We start from the raw sequence: 22,914 nt of genomic DNA, 5'->3' as shown, positions 1-22,914 counted from the left end.
GAACCTGATGTTTGATGCAGTTAAAGTTTTTATGAACAATGATAAAAACGGATCTCAAGCTGTTAATCTTATCGTTGGATATGATCCTTACTCGGTTTTTGATGTACTGCTAACAGATTCTGAGGTTGTGGAACTTAAAAAAGATATTTAAAAAAATATTTTTCGCATATGACAGGAGAACTGTCATGAAATGGGCCCACTGCTACTTGACGCGAGAAAATCTTAGGGGTATTTCTAAATAATCGATCTTTGATCAGCTAGCTGATTGCAGTGGAGTGCAAACACTAATTTTGTGTTAAATAGTTGAATAACATGGAATGGTTTTTCCTCGAGCTAATGTTGTGAACGCATATCAACTTGAAGAGGATATAATACAAATATTTCGTGTGATGTTAATGCCATAGCCCATTTCGAAATTGAACGAGTAAAAATAATCTTATTTTACTTAACAGCATTAAAGTCGATAACATGTTGAATACGGTAATATTTGGATCGAATACGACAGAGAAGCCCTAAACAAATATGTCAAATGATGTTTGACCAACAGCAATGTTGCCGCTATACTAACCAGTAAATGAGTATCGAAAAAAATATTCATTCCAAATTTGTTCTTGATAATGCAGATTTGTTAATACCGTCAGCAACAAGTTTGACTGATTGTGTGTGAACATTAAAATGCTTTACGGCCGCGTATATTGATAGAAATTGCATTTCTTCTCCTAATGTAGAGTTAGTTGCTATTACAGATTTATAGTCATTTTCAAAATTAAAACCACCTCCTCTGCCGCGTCTTGTATTTTCTTTAGAACTAACAATGTGAACATTTTCGAGACGAGTATCCGTTTTATTACAAGTGATGTGATCAATTACAAGTTCTTCAGAAATCGAACCATGATAAACAAATCTATGTAATTTATAACAAATAAAATAAGTACTTTTTCCTCGTACCATTACCTGAAAATAACCAAATTTATCAAGATTACCGAGAATTATGTTTGTTTGTCTGTTTCTGACAGCCTCTTTTCTGCTAACCCCGTAAAGATTATAGATTGGATGTTGTTTAAACTCCTCTTGTAATGACAAATTTGCAATGTTATTGTCGGTGCCTTGATCACTGATATGATAAACTTGCATTCCAGTTGGAATATCATCATTGAACAATGTCCAGATAATATCATGTAAAAACATTTGTGTATATTCAGTACCATTTTCCTCTTTTACTGTTATCCTGTAACCTTCTGATGCCAATACTCCGATCGCCTTTTTTGGTTTTGAGATTTATAACAACACCAAGCTCATTGCAGCGATCAGGTTATATTTTGGATTATACCAGAATATTTCCCGTTACCCTGCAAGATCGTTTACGATCATAGGTCGTTGGTGAATATTTGCCATCATATACTATATGTTTTTCAAATCTCTAATTGGCAATTTCGTATCGTACAATTAGAGAAATATAAAACATATTGCATATGATGTTGAAACTTCCCGATATCGCAAAACGAAGTTTGTTCGTGACTAAATATCAGCCCCAAATATTGCAACAACATTTGCTGAATTTGACAACAGTTGAAGATTTGATAATCAACTTGTACTACAAAATGTATCATCTTTAAATTGTTTCGTTTACTTCAACCAACTGTAAAGTCTGAGCTTGCAACGCACAAGGGTCTGAATAGTATGGTGCAGTTTCATGTTCCTTTTTCAAAGATGAGCATATCATTGGATAAGCAACCTGATCAGACGCTATCATCTCAATATCAATTAGAAGAACTTACTGATCCTTACATTACATCGATATCCCGGCGAGTTTTGATTGGAACAAATTTGCTGTCATTGTCAGATGATATATTTCAGCAGATACAGAAAAGACAGAAGAATATACAACATCTGGATCGGAGTGGCAATTCAATAACATAACGGAAATATTATTTCATACCATTAAATACAATCCATTGCGATGTAGCTCATATGTCGATCTGCCAACTAAAATTTAAAGCTCAAAATGTTGTATTAATGTCAAGAACAATGATAACACGTGTTTTCCTGGGTCGTCGTTATCAGCGGTGTTCGCGGTAGATAAGCTCGCCGACAGAGTATCAAATTACATCTATCATTCTAACAATCTAAACTTTTCAAGGATTGCATTTCCTGTTTCTGAGTATCAAATTCCAAAATTTGAAAAACCAAACGTTTTACTTTTGCCAGATATATTAATATACTTGGAGTGTATGAAAATACAAACAAAAATTCTCCAAAATATATCATCAAAACCCGTTAAACTTTACCGTGGTTGCAATCCTGCTCTCTGGTTGCTGAAAAACCTTATCAACGAGGTTGATGCCATCATGATGTTGCTCGATAGAACAACGAAAATGAAACCACTTACAATAAAACGGGAAACTAAATTTGTTTCAGCAAAAACACGCCACGTCTGCGAGGGGCGTTTACGACTGAACTTGGATCAGATCGTGTAAAAGATCATTGTCATATAACTGGTAAATATTGCGGTCCAGCTCGTTGCAAATAAAATCTTAAATGTAACGACTATCCATTTTGTCCTGCTGATTGATTACATGTTGTTATCAGAGCAACAACGCAATTATTCGTCTTGCATTTAGTGGTAAATCTGTTGTTCAAAATCTAGTTATTACTCTTCTTTGACAAGTGAAGATATATTTTACATTATAAAAATCTGAAACAGGCACTTGATAATGGTTTGATACTAAGAAAAGTTAATCGCGTGTGAAAATTTAATCAGTCACGCTGGATGATAAGCTATATTGACTAAAATACAGCACGACGAGGAGCTGCAACAACAGAATTTGAGAAAAACTTCTTTAAGCTCATACACAATAACGTCTTCAGAAAGACCATGCAAAATATACGAAAGTAAATATTGAAATTGTTAATAACGCTGAACGTCGTAATAAACTTGTAGCATCTGATAATTTTGTTAATATGAAAACTTTCATCGAAAATCTTGTTCCGACGCACAAAAGAAAGACAAACTTGAAGTTGAATAAACCAGTTTATGTTGGCATGGCAGTGCTTGAGATATCGAAATGATTAATGTACGATTTTCATTACAATTTTGTTAAGGTTCAGTGGCCTGGTACGGAATTGCTATTACAGATACTGACTCGCTAATGTACCGTATAAACTCTGATGATATTTGCAAAGAATTTTATGAACACCGGGATCTGTTTGATCTTTCTGATTATCCTAGAGACAGCGGATATCACTGCAATTACAATGTAAAGGTAATAGGAAAGTTTAAACAAGAAGTTTCTATGAATATTATAACGGATTTCATTGGGTTGCGTAACAAAATGTACTGTCGAAAATTATCTGATAATAAGGCCAAGAAACGAGTCAAGGGAATAAAAAGAAATGTTGTTGGTAAGATAATAGTATTTGATAATTATAAGTCTGCGTTAGATTTAGTGGTCATGTTGAAATGGTGGCAATAAAATCAAACTGTCACAAAAGTGAGACTGATATCATAATAAAATCTACTCTTTGCAGTTTCGTTGGTAAGCGATACTGTTCTAGTGGCATTAACACATTAGCGTTGTGATATAAAAAAAATTATGTTGATTTTAGCAAAATAGATCTTTAATTTGTTGCTACAGTGAATCTCTTGCAATTTTTTATGAAATATCAAAAATAGATGCAGTAAAGTTGCTAGCAATTATATAGTAAAATGTTGTGTGAAATATAAATGTAGTCTTATATAAAGAATGTTTCTGGATCAAACCTGTTTCGTTTGACGACGGCAACGATTCAATAACATGTCCTCGTGTTGATAATCGATTATAAAATAAATGTTGTTGCCTCAACAAAATTGTTATCGTTGTTGTTTAGATTAACTTGAAGGGCCATAGAGGAGGTAGGAATTATGTTGTCGTCCATTACAAAATAGGGTTTGGGTCAGAAACCTCCTTATAAAAGATTATAATATTAAATATTTTACGCAAGAAGTTCTATGTTGTAATTTTAAGCTGATCAAGCATCAGTTTAATTTCGTTAAGACCTTTGGTCTAATTTTACATACGAACTCGGTCACATTACTATAATTCTCTTTTTTTAAAAATGTTCTATGATCTTAAACTAGGTAACAGATAAAGAAATAATTTATTTCCATAGAATACAAAGTGAAAATTTAAAAGGAACTTGCATGAATTTGAAAGAATCCTTTCAAAACGACAAATTCAGTAACACATTTTGCATTTCTAATTTTGTAAATGCAGTCGTCGATTCTTGGCATTGGAAATAAATATGATTTTGGTGACACTGTTCATTTTATTATAGTCAATACACATTCGGAAAGTATTATCTGGTTGCGGCATAAGAATACGCGGTGGACTCCAGTCATTTCACTTCGTTCTATGAAATCATTCTTTAGCAAATATTGAACTTCTTTTTTATTCCAAACATTCCTGATTTAGTGGATTCATCCTGAAATGATGTTGTTTTACAGATTTAAAATGTCCAATGTCAGCGACATGGTAGATTTTATTTTTTCGTATTGAAACATCTGAAAATAAGTGCTAAATTTCACATAACATCTGTTTTAGTTCATTCTTTTCTTGTGGCTGTAGACGTGAAAGTTTCCAGTCCAGAAAGTTTAATATTTCTGAATTTCGAAAATTGATTAAACCAAAGTCACTACAGTCAGATTGCATGTCATCGTTTATATCGCAGCTGTATGTGACAGATACGCCTAACTTGACTGAATGATAAACAGAGCTATCTCTATCAACATACTTCTTTAACAATTTATATGACAAATTTGTTTGTTTCCTCCTCACAGGACTGTTAACAATACGACCGAATCAGAATTAACGTGTCAATCTTTCTTACAATAAGTAACGTAGGAAGATCAGTCTTATCAGAAGTTTGGTTCCTAAAGTGGTTTGAGATTCGGGAGTCCTTATAACAGACTGAGATGACTTTTCCACACAAAAAATGCTGAGAAGATGAAACTTTGTATCAATTAATAATAGTCAGCTGCACGAGCGACATCTTACAACGTTTCCCCCTTTGTCTCATCAAGATAGGTATTGACATTACTATGGACGGAAGTCTTGAACTCGTCAACTAATATGATCTGTCTTAGGTTATCATAATCTTTAACAACCTTCTTGGCTGATCACCATCCATCAAAAAGTTGTTCTTTTCCCCATGAGAATTCGGCATATGTTTGTCCACTTTCTTTTCTACAATTCCTAAATCTTTGTCGATATATCTCATATACCAACTCATAACCCTTCAAGGTACGTTCCTTAACCACATCATAATTAGAATTTTGTGTATCGATAGTGAAGTTTATGTTTCATATTTTATATTCGTGTTTACACGTATTTGGAAGGGTAACTTCAAATTATTTTGTGGAATTCACTTTACATTTTTAAAACGATTTCTTTAGTTGGCGCCATATATCCATTAATGTGGTGTGGTGCCGTGAAACTCTACCACATATACATATATGCATGCATTAATGCACGCACGCATGCACCAACCTACCTACCTACATACCGCATAACCCTGGACTTAAAATTGGAGACCTTGCTTCCTTGTAAAAATGATTTCTCTGTAGCACCGCAACACATTTTACGTATGTCAATGTGGTGGCCAGTTAGGAAATTGCGAAAGATATTCGGGCAAATACAGCTTTTGGAAACATTTAGGATTGAAACAATTTAGTTATTTACTCGCAAATTTTAATGTGTTATGAATAGGCATTCCTTTGTATGACTGCGCATCATCTGAGATTTTCGAGAGAGTAGTTGTTTTCTATCTGAATTTTAGGTAATTTCTCAAGTTCACTAAATATTTTCTCGCTTTTTGAGTAAACGTGTTTTACGTTTACTTCCACTCTCTGATAAATATCTTCCTCGGGTGTTAGCACCTCATTCAAAGTTTCCCTGCCTATTATGCAAATAGTACAACTAGTAAATTGTAGGCTTCGGTGTCAGCACTTCCTATTTTTATCAACAAGCTCTCAAATGGAATCAGGTCAAAATTATTAATTTAGTACACACGCATGTAGCCACAGTCTATTTTTAGACCATTCCCCCACCCCACCCCCCGCCTCCTTTTGGTGGTAATACATAATTTAGATTTAAGCACTGTTGGTATGGATTTAAAGATAATTGTTTGTTCTTTAGAATATGAGCTTATGTCATGGTTGTCTGAGTGTGTTTCGGCGACAGTGCACAGTGAGTAATAAGGCCATGGTGATGATCGGGACCGCTCCGGTGGCCTAGTGGTTAGAGTGTCTGCCTCAGATGCTGGAGGTCGCGGGTTCGAACCACGGCCTAGTCATACCAAAGACTTAAAGAAATGGTACTAACACCTGCCTCGCATAGCGCTCAGCATTAAAAGGTTAGTGTTAGGACTGGTTGGCCTGGTGTCAGGATAACGTGACTGGGTGAGACATAATGCTACATGTCTGCGACATGATGACACAGTGCAAGACACCACTGTAAACTACCACACTGCAGACATTGCAGCGATATAACTGAAAATTTGTTAAAGCTACGTTAAAAATCCAAAGCATACAAATCCCAATCCATGGTGATGATCCGGAAGTAAATTTTTGTTCCATTGCATATTGTTTTGTCTGCAGCCCAACCTCTCAAAGAAATGCTGATAAACCTATGACAAGAACTTCACCGTGAAGTCATATTTGAAGGTATTTTAGATTAACATATGATTTGTATTGATTTGGAAAGTGGAAAGTCCAATAACGATAAACAAATGAAAAAAGTAACTGAGTAAGTTTAATCATCCCACTTTAGGTTTGTTTCAGATTACAAGTTATACAACGATTAACATGCACATCGTAACTTCATGTACTATAAGGTACTGACCATTTAAGTTTTGGCGCGGGGGTGAGGTGGGTGGCTGCGATTTCTTTTGAGCTTTATCTCAATATAAACAAAAGTTGTCCTAAATAATAAAATGAATATAATCAATGTACAGCTAGGCTTGAAAAAAAAAAAAAAAGGAAAACATAGCACTAAAACAAAAACAAAATGTACTATGTAGGACTAACCCATGTAGTTGTAAACGTTTTGCCAAACCCTTTTCAATGTTGCGGTAAAACTGGGCTGAAAAGTCAAAAGTAAAGGTTACGTGGGTAGGTGGGTGGGAGCACTTTATCGCGTGATACGTTGACCCCCCCCCCCCTCCGCTTTCTTCTCTTCGTCATTTTTCTTAAGGCATCTTAATAGTAAGAAATAAATAAATTATGGAAATCATCCATCACTGTAAAACATACGAATTTTATAAATAGTCCAAGAAAGCAATAAAAAGAGAACAGTAAAGAAAAGTGCCTTTCACGTTTATTTATACCGCTATTTGTCATTTGACAACGAGGACGACTTTCGGTTTATATTATTTGGATATGACGCAGGTGTTATTTATATCCTTTCCAAATTCGTATGTGATAAGTTGGCAGTAGTCGTCCTAAACCGATATTTGTGTTCATATGCTTACGTATTTTTTTAAAGTGGATAAAATTTATTTACTTATTTGGATGCGGTTTTTTTTAATTATTTTTTGTTTTGTTTTTTCGCGCGTGTCCAGTGCTGACTGGAGTGATGGCTGGAGTAAGTACTGTATATTTTAGAAGTATGATGATTTATTTTGCATTCTAAAAATGTGTTGGTTACATATATTTTTGTGCAAACATTGAAATATGATAGAATTACTATATGTCCCATAATATCGTGGATTGGTATGATAATTTATGCAACGATCCTAAGGTCGAATTATTTTGCTATACAAGTTGCTATTTCACGCACCCACCCCTCCCCCTCGACGGCCAGAGCGCACCCTTTATAACAATGAGCGCGAAAAAACATGAACGATTAATATAGTCAGGTTTCTATACAATTAGATGGTTAAAATTATGCCCTCGAAGCGCTTAAAATGCAGTAGCTTCCAGAGCTTCACCCTCGCCCCTCCAGCCATAGGCCGCCAGTAGAGATGCCATCCCCTCGGACCTCTGTTTACTTGTTACGTCCCGCCCTAAACGAAATTCATGGATCATACACACACACACACACACACACACAAATCTGCATGGAATTTTACTGCGTCGTCTTAAACAAAATTTCAGTTTTTAGCAGAGTCGATTCAACAAGCAAACTATTGGACTACATAGCACCAGTAGTGTCTTTTCATCTGCTGGAATAACAGGCTGGTCATAATGCAGACATTTTCAGAAACTTTTGTTATTTCACCGGTATTTTATCATTTTGTGGGCGTCAGAAAATTTACAATAAATTCCTCGTGTCGGTGTATCAAGGAGAAGAACTCCTTCAAGCCTGATTATCAAGGGAGGTAGTTTGACAAACCTTCTCGCAGCTTTCATCAGATAGTCTGGTTACCTGACAATTCTCCAATCCCGTACTCTTTGGTGAAATGATGAGTAATAAAGTTCTGATAGGTCAGTGAACCAGACTATTCATCCCATAGTTGAAAATCCAGGAGTAGTTCCGATTGATCAGTATATACAAATCATTATAGAAATTAAGTACACATGTTTTTATAAATAAGAATATATCTTCGGCTCTGCTATTAATGACTGGAGGATAGCTGAACATACTGAAGGTTAGTTGTTGAATATTTGGCAGCGTACCACAATGACTGCTCCCTATTATTTACATGTCGCTATGACAGGGTTGTGACGTATCAGGTACCTTATATGACCACTGACATTCCGAAGATGGATCAGTTAGTTTATTGCAGCTATCTCTGTTGAGACCGTGCAAGAAATGCTATGATCTGTAATATGTACAGGTAAATAGTTTCTGCTAATTTACAGATATCTTTTGTAATTATTTATTTGTTCATTTATTCAGTATTTCGCAAGTGGCTTTAAAAAAGCCACTTTCCTTGTAGAATGTAGTTTGGGTTATATCGATCTCCCGGGTTATGCCTGAGATTAATAGAAGGTATTAAACATGAGATTTAATCAATAAAATAAAGTTAAACGAATCGTTTATTTTATTTAACATCCTAATTGATATCAAGATGTATTAATTTACACAATATATAGATTAGGTTGCTGTACGTATTTGTTTTTACAGATAACATCAACATTTTTTTTTCACTTGATAACTTGGAAAACTTTTGAATACGACATTTTATTCAATAATATCACGAGACAATGCCTCTTTTATTTATACTCATTAAAATATATACATCAAATCTACAGTAAGCTAATTCAAAATCTTAGTATACACATCCACTTCCCCCTTTCCATATTTCAAGAGTTGCATTCACGATTTCATCAATTATAGCAATTTTTTTTTCTATGTGAGAAATAGAACGAGTATCTACAACACTTCAAATTATGGATCTTAAATAAAGTTTAAATTTAGTTATATAATGCATGTGAAAGTGATGATGATGATATTATTATTGTTATTATTTCTTTTTTAGACCTGGATTGAACAATACTGCAGGCATATAGCTCTGATTTTGTCAAGTGCTGACAACTACGTGTGGACCATCATTAGTCTTATTTAGTTTTCATCAGTAAAATTTAGAAGAGGAAAGGAAACATTGTTTTATCCAACAGATTTATACTACTGCCAGATTGATTCTTTTCTTAAAAAGAATAGTGTTTCCTGGCAAGGTATAGCCATATGCAGCATTAAAACTAATCCAGATTTTTTAAATCTCTGTAATAGAGATCATTTTCTTACTTTACAATGGGGTGCAACTCCTCAAAAATTAACCCTGTTACAGGGGAGTTGACGCCAGTGGATAAAAAAGAAACAGCTGTGAATGGAATAGCACACAAAAACCAGAATGGCACTGATAAAGACAAGAATGAAAAAAACAAGAAGCTGTCTAAGGATGACTCTGGTGCTAAGTCTACAACAGATTCTAATGCAAACAGTAAAAACTTTCCACCAATAAATACAGGTAGGTAAACCATCCTTATAGTATTTTACTGTCCTTTGACCCAAAATTTGCAGGACAGGGTAGGTAGTTTATTTGGGGTGGTGGTGGTGGGTTGTCTGCTCTAAACACATAAATGATCATAATTTACAATTCCACAAAATGTCCGCATGACTTACGATAAAACGTTGCAGCTATTTTGATAGCCTGCCATTCATTATAATACAGCAAATAACAGATTGTATAAGGATGATATACTTCTGGTTTGACAGGTACAAATCATTTAATTGATTTTCTTATTCACAGCTTTTGTCACTCTTTTCTTTTGTAAAATTCTGAGTTGTTTTTTTCTTAGGACTTTTCTACCATTTATTCATCTGTATTTTAAATACTGTGAATCATAAAATTGAAGAAAAATCAATATTTTTACAAATGTAGGTACTATTTCCTGTATACAGCATAATTTGTATTACAAAAAATAATATAATTACTAAATTTTGGAGAAAATGTATGCTTCTGAAAATTATGTGATTTACAGTATGAAAGATGTCATTTCCATTTCATTGTTTTTCCAGCGTATGCACACAATAATGAAGTGTTTGCCAGATACATGATTTGTTCTGCAAATAATTATCCATTATCTAAAGAATGAATTATGTGACAAAATTGGTCTTTCACAAGTCCAAATAATCTATTTTATTGTATCTTTGTTAAAAATCTGATCATTAAAAATGTAAGGATAATTTGAAAATGGTCAGTTATATGTGTACAGGCTTGAAGGCCTACCTACAGTGAATCAAGAATGTAGTTGACTGATCAGGTATTTGTTCTTAGGTCTACTCACCACCCACTGTTAGGGGCCCTGAGTGGCTGAGTGGTCTAAAGCGCTGTCCGTCACGGATCACTGTCATCTCACCTGTGTCTGCATAGGTTTGAGTCTCAGGATCGGCCAATGTGGATATGTGAGAAAGCTTGCCGGTAGCTTCTCATGGGTCGGTGGTTCTTTCCAAGGTTTTCCCGGGTTCTTCCTCCACCATTAATACTGGCCACCATGTATAGCCTGTCTTGTGCTGAAAAATGGTGCTAAACCCTATAACAACAACAACAACAACCACCCACTGTCGGAGAGAAAACGACTGAGAAAAACTCCGTTTATCATATAGACAGAAACATTTGCTTAGAGTCATTGCATAATAAGAAACACTAGCTCATTGGAGCTATTTTACCAAATATAAACAATAAAATAACAACTTATACATACATACATACATACATACATACATGCATGCATGCATGCATGCATGCATCCATACATCCATCCATACATACATACATACATACATACATAGCTGAATGGTACAAGCAAAACTACAGAAATAAAGGCAACTAAAAGCTAATCTTCCATTTATACCCCAACTCTATATTGAACTGTAAAAATACTTCTTACATACTTATCTGATTATGTAGCAAATGGATTTCCATTCTGATGGTGAATATGCCACACAAAGATACCTACTGTATTTCATATTATTATCTGGACTGTAAAGTTATTTTTTTTAATAGCCACACATATTTCAAAGAATAGGTGTGGATCATGTGATATAATATTGAGCTCCTATGCAATTTAAGAAATAGACTTCAAACTTTGGGATTAGATTGCAAGTGTTCTGTACACAATGGTGAAATGTTTTAAACTGTGTCCACTCCATCACATTGGAGTTGAGCTATTGAGAGGCAGTGAGAAATACTTCAGATCTGACATTGCATAATGTGCCAGAAGATCTGGGTCTATGCAATTTGTTAGGAGTAATCAGCAGAACCAAAACTATAGACTGTGATCTGCCAAAGCATCATGAGACAGCAGATCAGGGTCTTTGCAATTGGATCCGACTTGCATGTATATGTAATTGATGCATGACCTATCTATTCTAATTAAATTATATATTTTTACATATCTGCTTAAGAAGATTGTATAGTATGTGTTTAGGATGTGTTTTCATTTAATTCTTTTCTTAAAGTTTGTATCTTTGTATTCAACTTTAAACATCATGTTTGTTAGAAATTGTTTGTTTAGTAACATTTTGTTTTAAAAACAGGTTCAGGTTCATTGGTCATTAGATGAGACAAAGTATCCTAAGCAGTCTTGTACCATATCATGTACATGTAATTATGTAACAGTAGGAAGGAATACAAACACAATCTTGTCAATATGTTAATTAAATGGTCAGATTTATTTAGCAGAGACATGTTTTACAAACTGAATCCTTTTATAATAAAAGGTAATAGACATGCAACAAATAGAATAATTGAATGAGATAGGGTATGCATATGTTTTATAACAGATGGTCAGTAAATCTGGTCAGTAAATATGGAGAAAGGTTTGAGTTTTCTAATCATTTCAATTAAATGGCATTGTTTCAGTTTACTGTTATTGTAAACCATGTAAATGATTTGAAATTTGGTCAATGGTCTCTAGCTGCCTTAATTTAGCAATTGTATAAATTTCAGCATTTATTTAGAAATAATGATACATTGTTGTGAAGTAAGATAGGTGAAACAGAGGTCAATTTATTCATTCCCGTGGTTTAAGTTTAATTATTGAAATCATTCTTACTTGTAAATCAATGTAAAATAAACCCTTTCTGCATAAAATAGTCTATTGATCTGAGGGTGAATATGTAAAAGAAATCTGGCATGTGGAAACCTGTTTATCACATGTGGCCATCTACCTCATTGCACAGGTATCAAGTAGTAATTAACTGTAGAGCATTAAGTTTCATTACTTTTGCACGATTCAAAACCTTTTGTTCCCTGGATGTGTGTAGGAATAGGCTTGGCTCCAATTCAACAGTATTTTGCAACAGTTTTTACCTGGTCACACAGAACTATGTAAGCATATAGTGAGACCTGCATAACAGTGGACACATCTCGTATATAGTAACCTTGTTCATGAAGAACACTGTAAACTTTTAATGTTAATTTACTTCAATATTTAGCTTTTCTGTAAAGGATACATGCCATAAAGAAACCTTGTGTGTCCTTGTAAGACAGTTCACTGTACAACTAGGTACTTCTTATGTTGTGGTCCTATGAGTTACCTTTATAGAAAGGGTTTACTGTATAACAGATTTTGTGCTGATGGAAGTTTTTACCACTAAAGTTGTCAAGATGTTAACAGTTTTCTGAAAACATGTCATACTGATAAACTAACTGAACACATTTTATTTTCCAAATCTTTGTAACTTTTAAAAATCTGTGACAGTACATGCTACTGTACATGAACTCACTTATGTCATATCCACCTGCACAAACCCAGATTTGCCATCACATAATGCACCAGCAGATCTGGATGTATGCTGGTTGTTAAGAGTAATGAGTACAGTAAACAACATAAACCCTTTTAGGCCATCACATAATGCATTGTCATATCCAAGTTTGTGCAATTTGTTTAGAATAATCAGTAGAACAAATAATATGTAACCTGATCTGCCACAATTTTATGCAACAGCAGATCAGGGTCTGTGTTGTTTGCAGTTGGACTTGGCATATGCAGGTCTCACTATATAGATAATAGTGTAATGGTTCTACCAATGCATCCAACATCACATTCTGATGAGTAAAGTGCATAAAGCTACAAATTATGTCACAGGGATCTGCTATTATAGTAAACTTATATTTAAGATACATGCAAGTATAGAGATTTGTGGGGACTGCCCTGGTCACCTAAGTGGTTAAAACATCTATCTTGGATGCGGTAGATCACGTGTTTGAACCCCATCTGAGTCATACCAAAGATTTATAAATGGTACTAACAGCTGCCTTGCTTGGTGCTCAGCATTAAGAGGTTAGTATTAGCACTGGTCAGCCTGGTGTCATGATAATGTGACTGGGTGACAAACAATGCTACATGTCTGCAGCATGATGCCCCACTTCTAGACATCACTATAAACTGACACACTGCAGACATTATAGTGATATGACTCAAATTGTTAAAGCTACATTGTGTTGAATAATGTCAGTAATGTCAATTTTCTGCTTATAAAGCTTGCAGTCAGTCAGAAATTCTCTGACACTAGCAGGTCATCACTCATTCCAGAATGCTCAGTCCTGATGTTCCAGCTCCTGAGATGGAAAAGTTTGCTTTTCTTTTTGCTAAGCACACTCTTGTGATTTGCTTATTGAAAAGAAATTCTAAGTACCATGCACCCAAAAAAGAAAGCAGACTGTGGCAAGTCAGTAACTTACTGGCTGGGGGCTGCCTGCTTTGTGACTGGCTATAACTGACCAGTAGGATGCAGCGATATTCCAACCATCAGAGTTAGCCTGTGGGATCTGTGTTCTTTGCCCATTGAGCTGAAATTACAAACAGTGTGCCTCTCATGTTCTGCCATTGCTGTTGAGAGCAAGGATGAAGTGTCTTATCCAAGGTTCATTGCATACCCTGGGCAGTGGTTTGGAGACTCATATTTACCCAACATCTGAACCTCCACCCAAATTTGAGAGTCCAGAGAAAGGGCAGGTGCTGATACATCTGGAGCTAGCCTGGTTGCTTGAGTTGCTAGAAGGTGTATAACTTATTCACTCGATGCCAAATAGGATTAAGATTTTTCTGCCAGGGTGAGCTCTCATAGCCTTTAGCTGTCCTGAACCTAACCCACAAGGCAGTGGGTGCTTTTTGACCTATAGCTGGCACTCACTCGACAGACACCAGTGTGTGTCCACGTGCTGGTGGGCTTGAACATCATGTCTCTGGAGTCCATGCTTCTCCAAGATCCCCTGCAGTTTATCCTGAGATAGGAAGGACCCAATTTCCATTTCCCGTTTTTGGCATGAGAAGGCATTGTGGGAGTCTTGACTGTGCAGTGGCTATGTACTGGCAGGAGGGACTTATGCACTTGGCTATCTTTTCCCAGAGAGATAGCTAACAGTAGTATCTGAAACTACCAATCTGATTAAAATCAGATCTCCAATGTCCTGCATGAAGATCTGACAATGACTGCTTAGGGGGTCATGTTTTGGTGACCTTTGAATTAGCCAATGGAAATGCAACTTTCAGAAATTTTAAAGTGAATCAATTGTTTGGCACACATTGATCCTCTGCAGCCATACTGTTTAGTCTCCCAAATGCAAAGGTAAAATAATTCATCTGATTGGCTGATAATTAACACTTTTGATATAAATATGAGCCTAAACAGCCATCATCCATATATACTGGAATATACAATTACTCTCAATTTACCATATAGATTCACTTATACTGCAAACTGCAATAACCTAGATCTACTGTTGCATAATCTGGGTCTGTGCAGTTAAGAGTGAACAATAGAATGAACATCATAGACCCTAATCTGATGCAACCCTTTCCATTCGATATGATTGGTTCAGAATCTGATATTTTGAGATTTAATGTGGATTCCTTGATTCATTAAGGCTTAACATGGATCCCATAACTTGAGAGTAATCAAAACTGAAATTTCACTTTTGTTAAAGTGGTTATGTGTGTACATGATGTATTCTTATGTGCACATATCTGTTACTTTCTCCTCCCTTTGCCATGGTGATTGCCCCATCACTAAACAATGGATAATGACTTAAAAATCATGCCATGTTAGAGTGAAACTATAAATCTATGGGAAAAGAAAGACAGCAATGTAAATGTGTATACGTCTCACATAATTTCAGAGTTCCAACATCTTTTCCTAAAGTTGCTCTACTTGTGAGTGTAAATTTGAGGTATCTTTCATACCATGTGAAATCTGATCCAGTAAATCTGCTATTTTGTGTGTCTTATGCACAAAATTAACTAGAACAGCTTCTATAGCAAATCTCCATGCCTTTTATTACCTTACACCCTCCCCAACTGCATGCTCAAAGTTTGAATAAAAAATATAGAAAAATGTCACAGTAACTGCCAGATTTTTGTATACTTTTGATGTCCTCACAAGAACCTGGGGGAAGAGGCTCCCAAAGCATACCCCTTTGCCATCTGACAAGGACCTGACTGAAGAGGCTCCCAAAGCATACCCCTTTGCCATCTCACAAGGACCTGAGAGAAGAAGCCCCCAAAGCTTACTCCTTTACCCATCTCACAAAGACCAGAAGAAAGAGGCCCCCAAAGCATTCCCCTTTACCCATTTCAGAGATGGTTATCACACTGGCTACATTAGCCATCCAAGTAAGAAATTGCTGACATCATTTAATACAGTTTTAGTTTTGACTTGGACTTGGTTGTGTTCACACCTCTGTCAATACTAAAAATGTTAATACTTTAGTTATATTCATAGCACAATAAAAGCAGATGATAAATCATTTAGCTGAGAAAAAATTTAAGGAATAAAAAATATTTGAAATAATTGGAATATCCTGTTCTGAAACCTTTGACTATGCTTCACAAAAATGGGTCCATTGAAAATAAGAAATAAATGGGGAAACCAAAAATCATTAACAAAATGGAACTGCTTCTGTTCTTTCTTGTCTTGTTCTTCACTACCTGGTACTTTTGACAGTTATAACCAATGTTTGAAGGACCTGAACATAGCTTTTAATGAATCTGTCAGTGTTCATGTTTCTGAAAGTACTGTCACCAGAAACCTAGGATTCAGGATATAAAGAAGTAAACAATGAGTTCTAAATAGAATAATGCAATTCATATTTTATAGTTTATTGAGAGAGAAAAAACTAGACCATTGAAAATGAGCAGTCAAGCATAATTTAGCAATGGAACTAAAGTTGCTTTGGACAAAGATCAAATATTTATGTTTGGAGAAAACCCAATGAAGAATGACAATGAGAGTGATTATGTTTGTATGGTGCACACATGCCATTCAAGAATATTAGAGCAATGTTTTAAGGGAGTACTGCCTACAGCAATGTTGGAATCTTTCCCCAATTTTGGGTAACATTGACTCTGACAAGTGTATTAGTAGCTTTGATGAAAATTCGTTGTCAGTTATTGCAAAAGATTTTCCAAATTGGAAATGTACCATCTTGGAGGATAATTGTCAGCTACATGATTCCAGGATAATAAAACAGTGGAAAAATTATAAAACACTCAGTCCTTACCCTGGTGATCACAGACCTGGAGGTCAGTGTCATTGAGAATATATGCCTAACAGTTAAAGTCAAGCTTGAATAAAGAATCTGTGTAGTAAAATCTAGGTCTAATAACATTATGTTTCTTTCTTGACATTTGGGACTCACTCAGTCAATGTTAACCAGAAGACTTTATGACTGCCATAATACTTGCTTGTGAATCTGGTCCAACAGCAAACAATATAGACCTTGATCTGCCATAGCATAATGTGCCAGCAGATTAGGGTCTATGTTATTTATTCTGCTGATTTCTCCTGACAAACTGCATACACCCAGATTTGCCAACCTATTTTGCAATGGCAGATCTGGGTCTATGCAGTTTACAGTTGGTCTCAACTTGCAAGCAAGTGTATATGGTATATGCCTGAGTGATCATAAGCTACTGTAAATGCCAAGAGATCAGTTACCAAGTATTAGCAGCATAAGCATAATTTTCTTTCATATTTTAGTTAGGAGATTTTTGCAGAAATAATATCAATGTTAGTTTATTTTCCTTGGTATCAATGCAAGTGGCTACTCACTTTTGACCCAGTACTATACTGTATGTACTGATTGTTGAATTTTTACCCCACATTTTGGGAGAAGAGACTGGTAGGGTCAGATGGATGGATGGATTGGCAGATAGATGGATGGATTAGCAGAACAAGTGTATCACTAAAGCATGGAATAGTTAGCAAAAAAGCAAACAATTTTTGAGAGATTACATAGACAACAGTGACAGATCCATAAAACTAGTTGATTCAGTGCTAAATGGTTTGGCACCAGGAAATGGGATAATTTAGAAGGCAAAAAATGCAGTTTTAAAGTAGTTGTTAGCCAAAGTTTATTTTTAGTGCATTTTTATTTATTATATTATGTAAATAACATGTTCTATGACTTCTGCAAAGGATTTAACTATATATCTACTGTATTAACATGATCAATACCATTCTTTTCATTGTGATGCTGTATGTATGGCATACAAAAGAAATTCGAACATTTATTCAGTCAAATATTATGTGCTGGGCTGTTTGCATTTCTTTGAGGAAATCGTTTACACCACTTTCACATCTTAGTAACAAAACATACTTTGTTCATTTTCCCTTTGTTTGTCTAACCATAATTTATTTTAAACTGTTGTCAGGTGTGTCTTTGGTTTCTAGTTTGCATACTGCAGTAACCTTTACCCTGTGTTACAATATAAAATACACACAGCCATTCCAAGTCTAAGTTTGCATCTGTGCAGTAAAATATTGTTTTGAAATCAGGAGAATAGCTAGAAATTAATAAAAGATCAAGAATAGTGCAACATTTATAAAACATAGAAACAAATATTTAACAAGGTGTTATGAGGACAACTAAAGTTATTGAATTGTCTTTCCACTTCCTGCACTATAAATATTTAATGAGAGAAACACAAATCATATTTACATTAATGACAGAATTTGACTAGACAGCAATGGATCTCTCATATAAATCAGTTAAACTCTGCAACATAGGTTTCACTGTATATTTATGAACTTGATATTCACTCCATTAGTTATGCATTTAATTGGATATAAAATGAATTTTAAGCTTCAGATTGTTTGTTATGGACATTTTGCTACTCAATCAATATATTATTATTATTATTATTATTATTATTATTATTCATTATTATTATTATTATATATGCTAATAATATGATAATAATCAATGTATTTAAACCTGTCTTAAAGACCACCTCTGTTAAGTGATTACTTTTCTTAAGGTAAGAATGGTGGCCAAGTGAAGCCTTTTTGATCTTTCAAGCATCATAAATTTTCTCTTTTAGGCGATAAGTATATTCAAGTATAATTTTCTGGAAGGTTATATAATAGTAAGAATAATGAATCATAATTGAGAAAGGATTAAAATATCTGAAAGATTAAATTCAAACATTCAAAATTTGTAACAGCTAGTTTGAAAAATTCCTCTAAAAAAATCTATTCACCTTATATTAAATGTCTGATCCTTGTAATTTCAAATATAAACCATGTATCTCAATGCCTTACAGGTATTACTAAATTATATATTAGCCAGTAATATCACAGATTTTGAAGAAAACATATCAATATGTTGAATAGGTTGAGACATATGGATGTTCAAATATAGTTTGCAACTTAATAAATGGAAAAGTTTTCTATATATTCTCAAGTATGGTATTTAATAATTTATCTATTTGCTATTTTTTTCAAGTACACAAATAAATATTTATTTGTTTATTTATTTATTTATTATCAGATAATTGTAAAAATTATAAATTTGGATAATATAACTGCTACTTAATAACCTGTACATAAGATTAAAAAAATGAATCCGACAGTCTGTCCAAAACAGTACTTTTAACATCAACTGTGTACTAACAGCTGCAGTTTAATAATTGATTGCATTTTTGAGTTGGAAATCATTCTGACTAGGTGAATTATTCCATGCATTGGCATGCATTTAATCCTTGTGAGTCATGTATCATTCCTATTTACATAATCCTTGCTGACAAACTCTATAGAGTTGATAAAAGGGATTTTAAAAATTAGCATTTATACTTGGGTGAGAGAAACACCATTCAATATGCATACTTTTTAGTCTTTAGTTTAGGATACAAACATTTCTTGTTTAAAACCTTAGATTAACCCAACTGTTGGATATTTTAATAAACTCTTAAGTGACCTGCAGTAAATTGTTTTCCTCATGGTTTCATATAAGCATAATGTTTGCACAAACTTAGGTTAGATTAACAAAATTTGAAGTTAAGTAAATTTCCCTCAACCTGATACTGCTAGGGCTAAAACTTTTGGTCTCCTTGTAGATGTAGCCAGTTCTGAGAGTTTCACTATATAGAATGGCTAAATTGGGAACAAAATAGGTGACCAGTCAGCTGAGGATTCCAATTTACAGTTGTCAGTTTGGGACTGATTTTACATGTTTGATAATATATTTCAAAGGACATGTTTGATAATTTATTTCAATCTTAAATTGAATGGGGATTAATGGGGATAGCAAACACAGTAACTCTAGATTGGACAGATTTATTTTGAATATTTTTTCTGATTTTCTGAAATGAGGCTCAAATACTCAAATGTTGCTTGAAATGCACAATTGTTTGTGTTGGTATGCATGAACTTGTAATATAATGTAATATTCACTGATGTAATCTTTCACAAGCAAAACTATGCACTGTTGTTGACTGATTTTTACTACTATACACGGGTTTGTTAAGTAACTCAGGGATGGATGTAGGAAATTTTATTGTATATACTGTACAAGGCCTGGGCAAATGCAAGTGAAAATTTCAAACACATAAATTTAACAATCTGAGCATCTTATCCATGAAAATAATCTCAGATGTGTTGCAGAGGCAGCCATTTATTTATGAAACAAAACTATCATGTGACAGGATCAAATGATGGAATACTGTGTCACCCTGAAAACTAAATTATTTACTCATTATATAATAAGATTCAAAAGCAACTGTTAACAGTATATCTTTTAGATTGAGTATGTTTAATAGACCTTTTATTTACTCCATATATGTTCAGGAAATAGATCATAGGATGTTTACTACTTTCTTGTGTATGAATTTCGTGCTGTTGGTTTTGACCTTACTTGGGAGAAATCAATCTGCCTTTACAACTCTGCTTTTTTTTTCTTCTTCACAGAACAGGCTGAGGTTTCTCCAATAAATAAATTTAGGTTACTGCATTGGAAGTAAATTCCATCCACTTAAAACATGCAGTCCATCACAAGCTGGGCTCTTGATGGTCGAGAAAAGGCATGTGCAGCCTATGGTCTGTTGGTCACATCCTTCCCATGACCAGGTTGCATCCAGTTATATTTGCATTACCGGTATATGGGTACATTCAAAAACAACTATCCAGCCCACACCTTGGAGAAAGTTGTACATGCCTAGACTACAGAACAACAGTTTTGATTATGTTTACATTTGAGAACCATTTTATATAAAAAATAATATTGTTAAAGATACTGGTAACCAGTCTGAATACTGTGAACTTTTGTTTTTTCAAACTTCACAGATTCATGATTTGTATATCTCTCAGTATTCTACAAATTTAAGTGAATAAAGAAGAAAAAGGTGTAGATTTTCTTCTCATTAAATGGGAAGATAGATAACATGGTTTCATTGATGTTGGTTTGTAATTACAAACACAGTTATTAATATAATCATACAAGTAAAACAATAATATATTAATAACATTTCTGTATTTTTATATTTTAGTCCCCAAATCTGTAGCATTTGAGGTAGTGCTAGATGATCAGCCAAATGGTTCACTGATTACCAAGAAACCTCCAAAGAGACTGCAGGTACCATAAAATACCTATTTTTTTCAATCCTAAATTCATTTGTGAATATAAAAGTTATTTAAAACAAAACAGGTGATGGTGGCTGGCTAATTAATTATTTAAGTAAACAGTTAGCTAAAATCAGTTGATTGATGTTTAATTATAGTAAAACCTGCTTTTTAATTAGCGGAGGAACCAGATCAGAGTGGTTTTTGTGTTTACTACACATAAGAGTATTGTGGAGATCAAGAGAATGATGGACAGGTGATAAATAGACAGGTAATGATAGACAAATAAATAAATAAATCCCAGACAGATTGTTGTGACTGATAGTATTTGGCAGTTTGTAAAGAGTAGTCGCTACCAGGTATACATGTAAAGGGTGGTCATGCACTACCAGGTATATATATATAGGTAATCACTTGGTCAGGTTTGGCAAGGTATGTAATTATTTAGGTTATGATAGGTAGATAGGTAGGTAGATATGTAGGTTTTGTTTTTGTGGATTTAGTGCCATTTTTCAGCATGTGATAGGTTAGACATGGCAGCAGATATATTTGGTGGAGGAGGAACCCAGAAAACCCAGGAAGAAAACCAACCCACAGGAAACTACTGGCAAGTTTTCTCAATTACCCTATTGGCTGAGCTTTGACTCATATCCATGTGAACAGAGGTGAGTTTTGTAAGTGAGCAGTAAAGCAGCACTGAACACTTTAGACCACTTGGTGGATAGATAGACAGGCAGGTATATTATATCTATCTATCTATCTATCCATCTATCTATCTATCTATCTATCTATCTCTCTATCTATCTATCTATCTATCTCTATCTCTCTCTCTTTATATATATATATATATATATATATATATATATATATATATATATGGGCCCCGAGTGGCTGAGTGGTCTAAAGCGCTCACTGTTACTGATCACTACCCACTGCCATCTCACCTCAGTCTGTGTGGGTTTGAGTCTTGGGCTCGGCTAATGTGGGTATGTGAGAAAGCTTGCCGGTAGCTTCTTGTGGGTTGGTGGTTCTTTCCAGGGTTTTCCCATGTTCTTCCTCCACTATTAATACTGGCTGCTATGTATAGCCTATCATGTGCTGAAAAATGGCATTAAACCCCATTACAACAACAACAACAATATATATATATATATATATATATATATATATATATATATATATATATATATATATATATATATATATATATATATATATATTATTTGGCATTTTGTCAGTGGTCACTAAATATGCAGGTAATCACTTGGCCAAGTATGTAGGTAGATAAGTTACAATGGGTAGATAGGTAGGTAGGCAGATATCACTGTATGCATACACTGTGTACTGTAGGTATTTGAATAGATAGGTATTCATTCATAAGAGAATGATTCAGTGCAATATTCTGTTTGCATGCTCAGAAAAGAGATTCAAAAATTCATAAAAATTTTGGGGATAGGTTGTCAGTTTGCATCAACCAATAATTTTGATCAATGAATTTCATGTAATCATACTTGCATTTAGTTCTTTAAGAACATTAACTCATTAACCCCTGGCCTCAGGTCTAATGCAGACCTGTCTGAACTGAACACAG

General features: G+C 34.4%; 1 protein-coding gene across 2 annotated transcripts in view; it reads left to right on the top strand.

The window, feature by feature from the left end:
* Positions 1 to 8,511: 8,511 nt before the first annotated feature.
* The window catches only part of LOC149805426 (uncharacterized), a 39,532-nt gene continuing 25,129 nt past the window's right edge, over positions 8,512 to 22,914 (top strand). The window contains exons 1-3 of one of the 2 annotated variants that reach the window (XM_089950003.1): positions 8,512 to 8,814; positions 9,460 to 9,948; positions 21,251 to 21,336. In XM_089950003.1, the coding sequence (XP_089806129.1) occupies positions 9,732 to 9,948; positions 21,251 to 21,336 (303 nt within the window). In that variant the 5' untranslated portion in view covers positions 8,512 to 8,814; positions 9,460 to 9,731. The remainder of the gene's footprint in view (positions 8,815 to 9,459; positions 9,949 to 21,250; positions 21,337 to 22,914) is intronic. The other variant, XM_089950002.1, reaches the window with a different exon arrangement.

Source organism: Sinohyriopsis cumingii, chromosome 2 (genome assembly GCF_028554795.1).
Source record: "Sinohyriopsis cumingii isolate HCF-2022 chromosome 2, ASM2855479v2, whole genome shotgun sequence".
NCBI classification, from domain to species: domain Eukaryota; kingdom Metazoa; phylum Mollusca; class Bivalvia; order Unionida; family Unionidae; genus Sinohyriopsis; species Sinohyriopsis cumingii.
The sequence above is the reverse complement of the archived record's forward strand: the minus strand, read 5'-3'. Positions and strand labels throughout refer to the sequence as shown.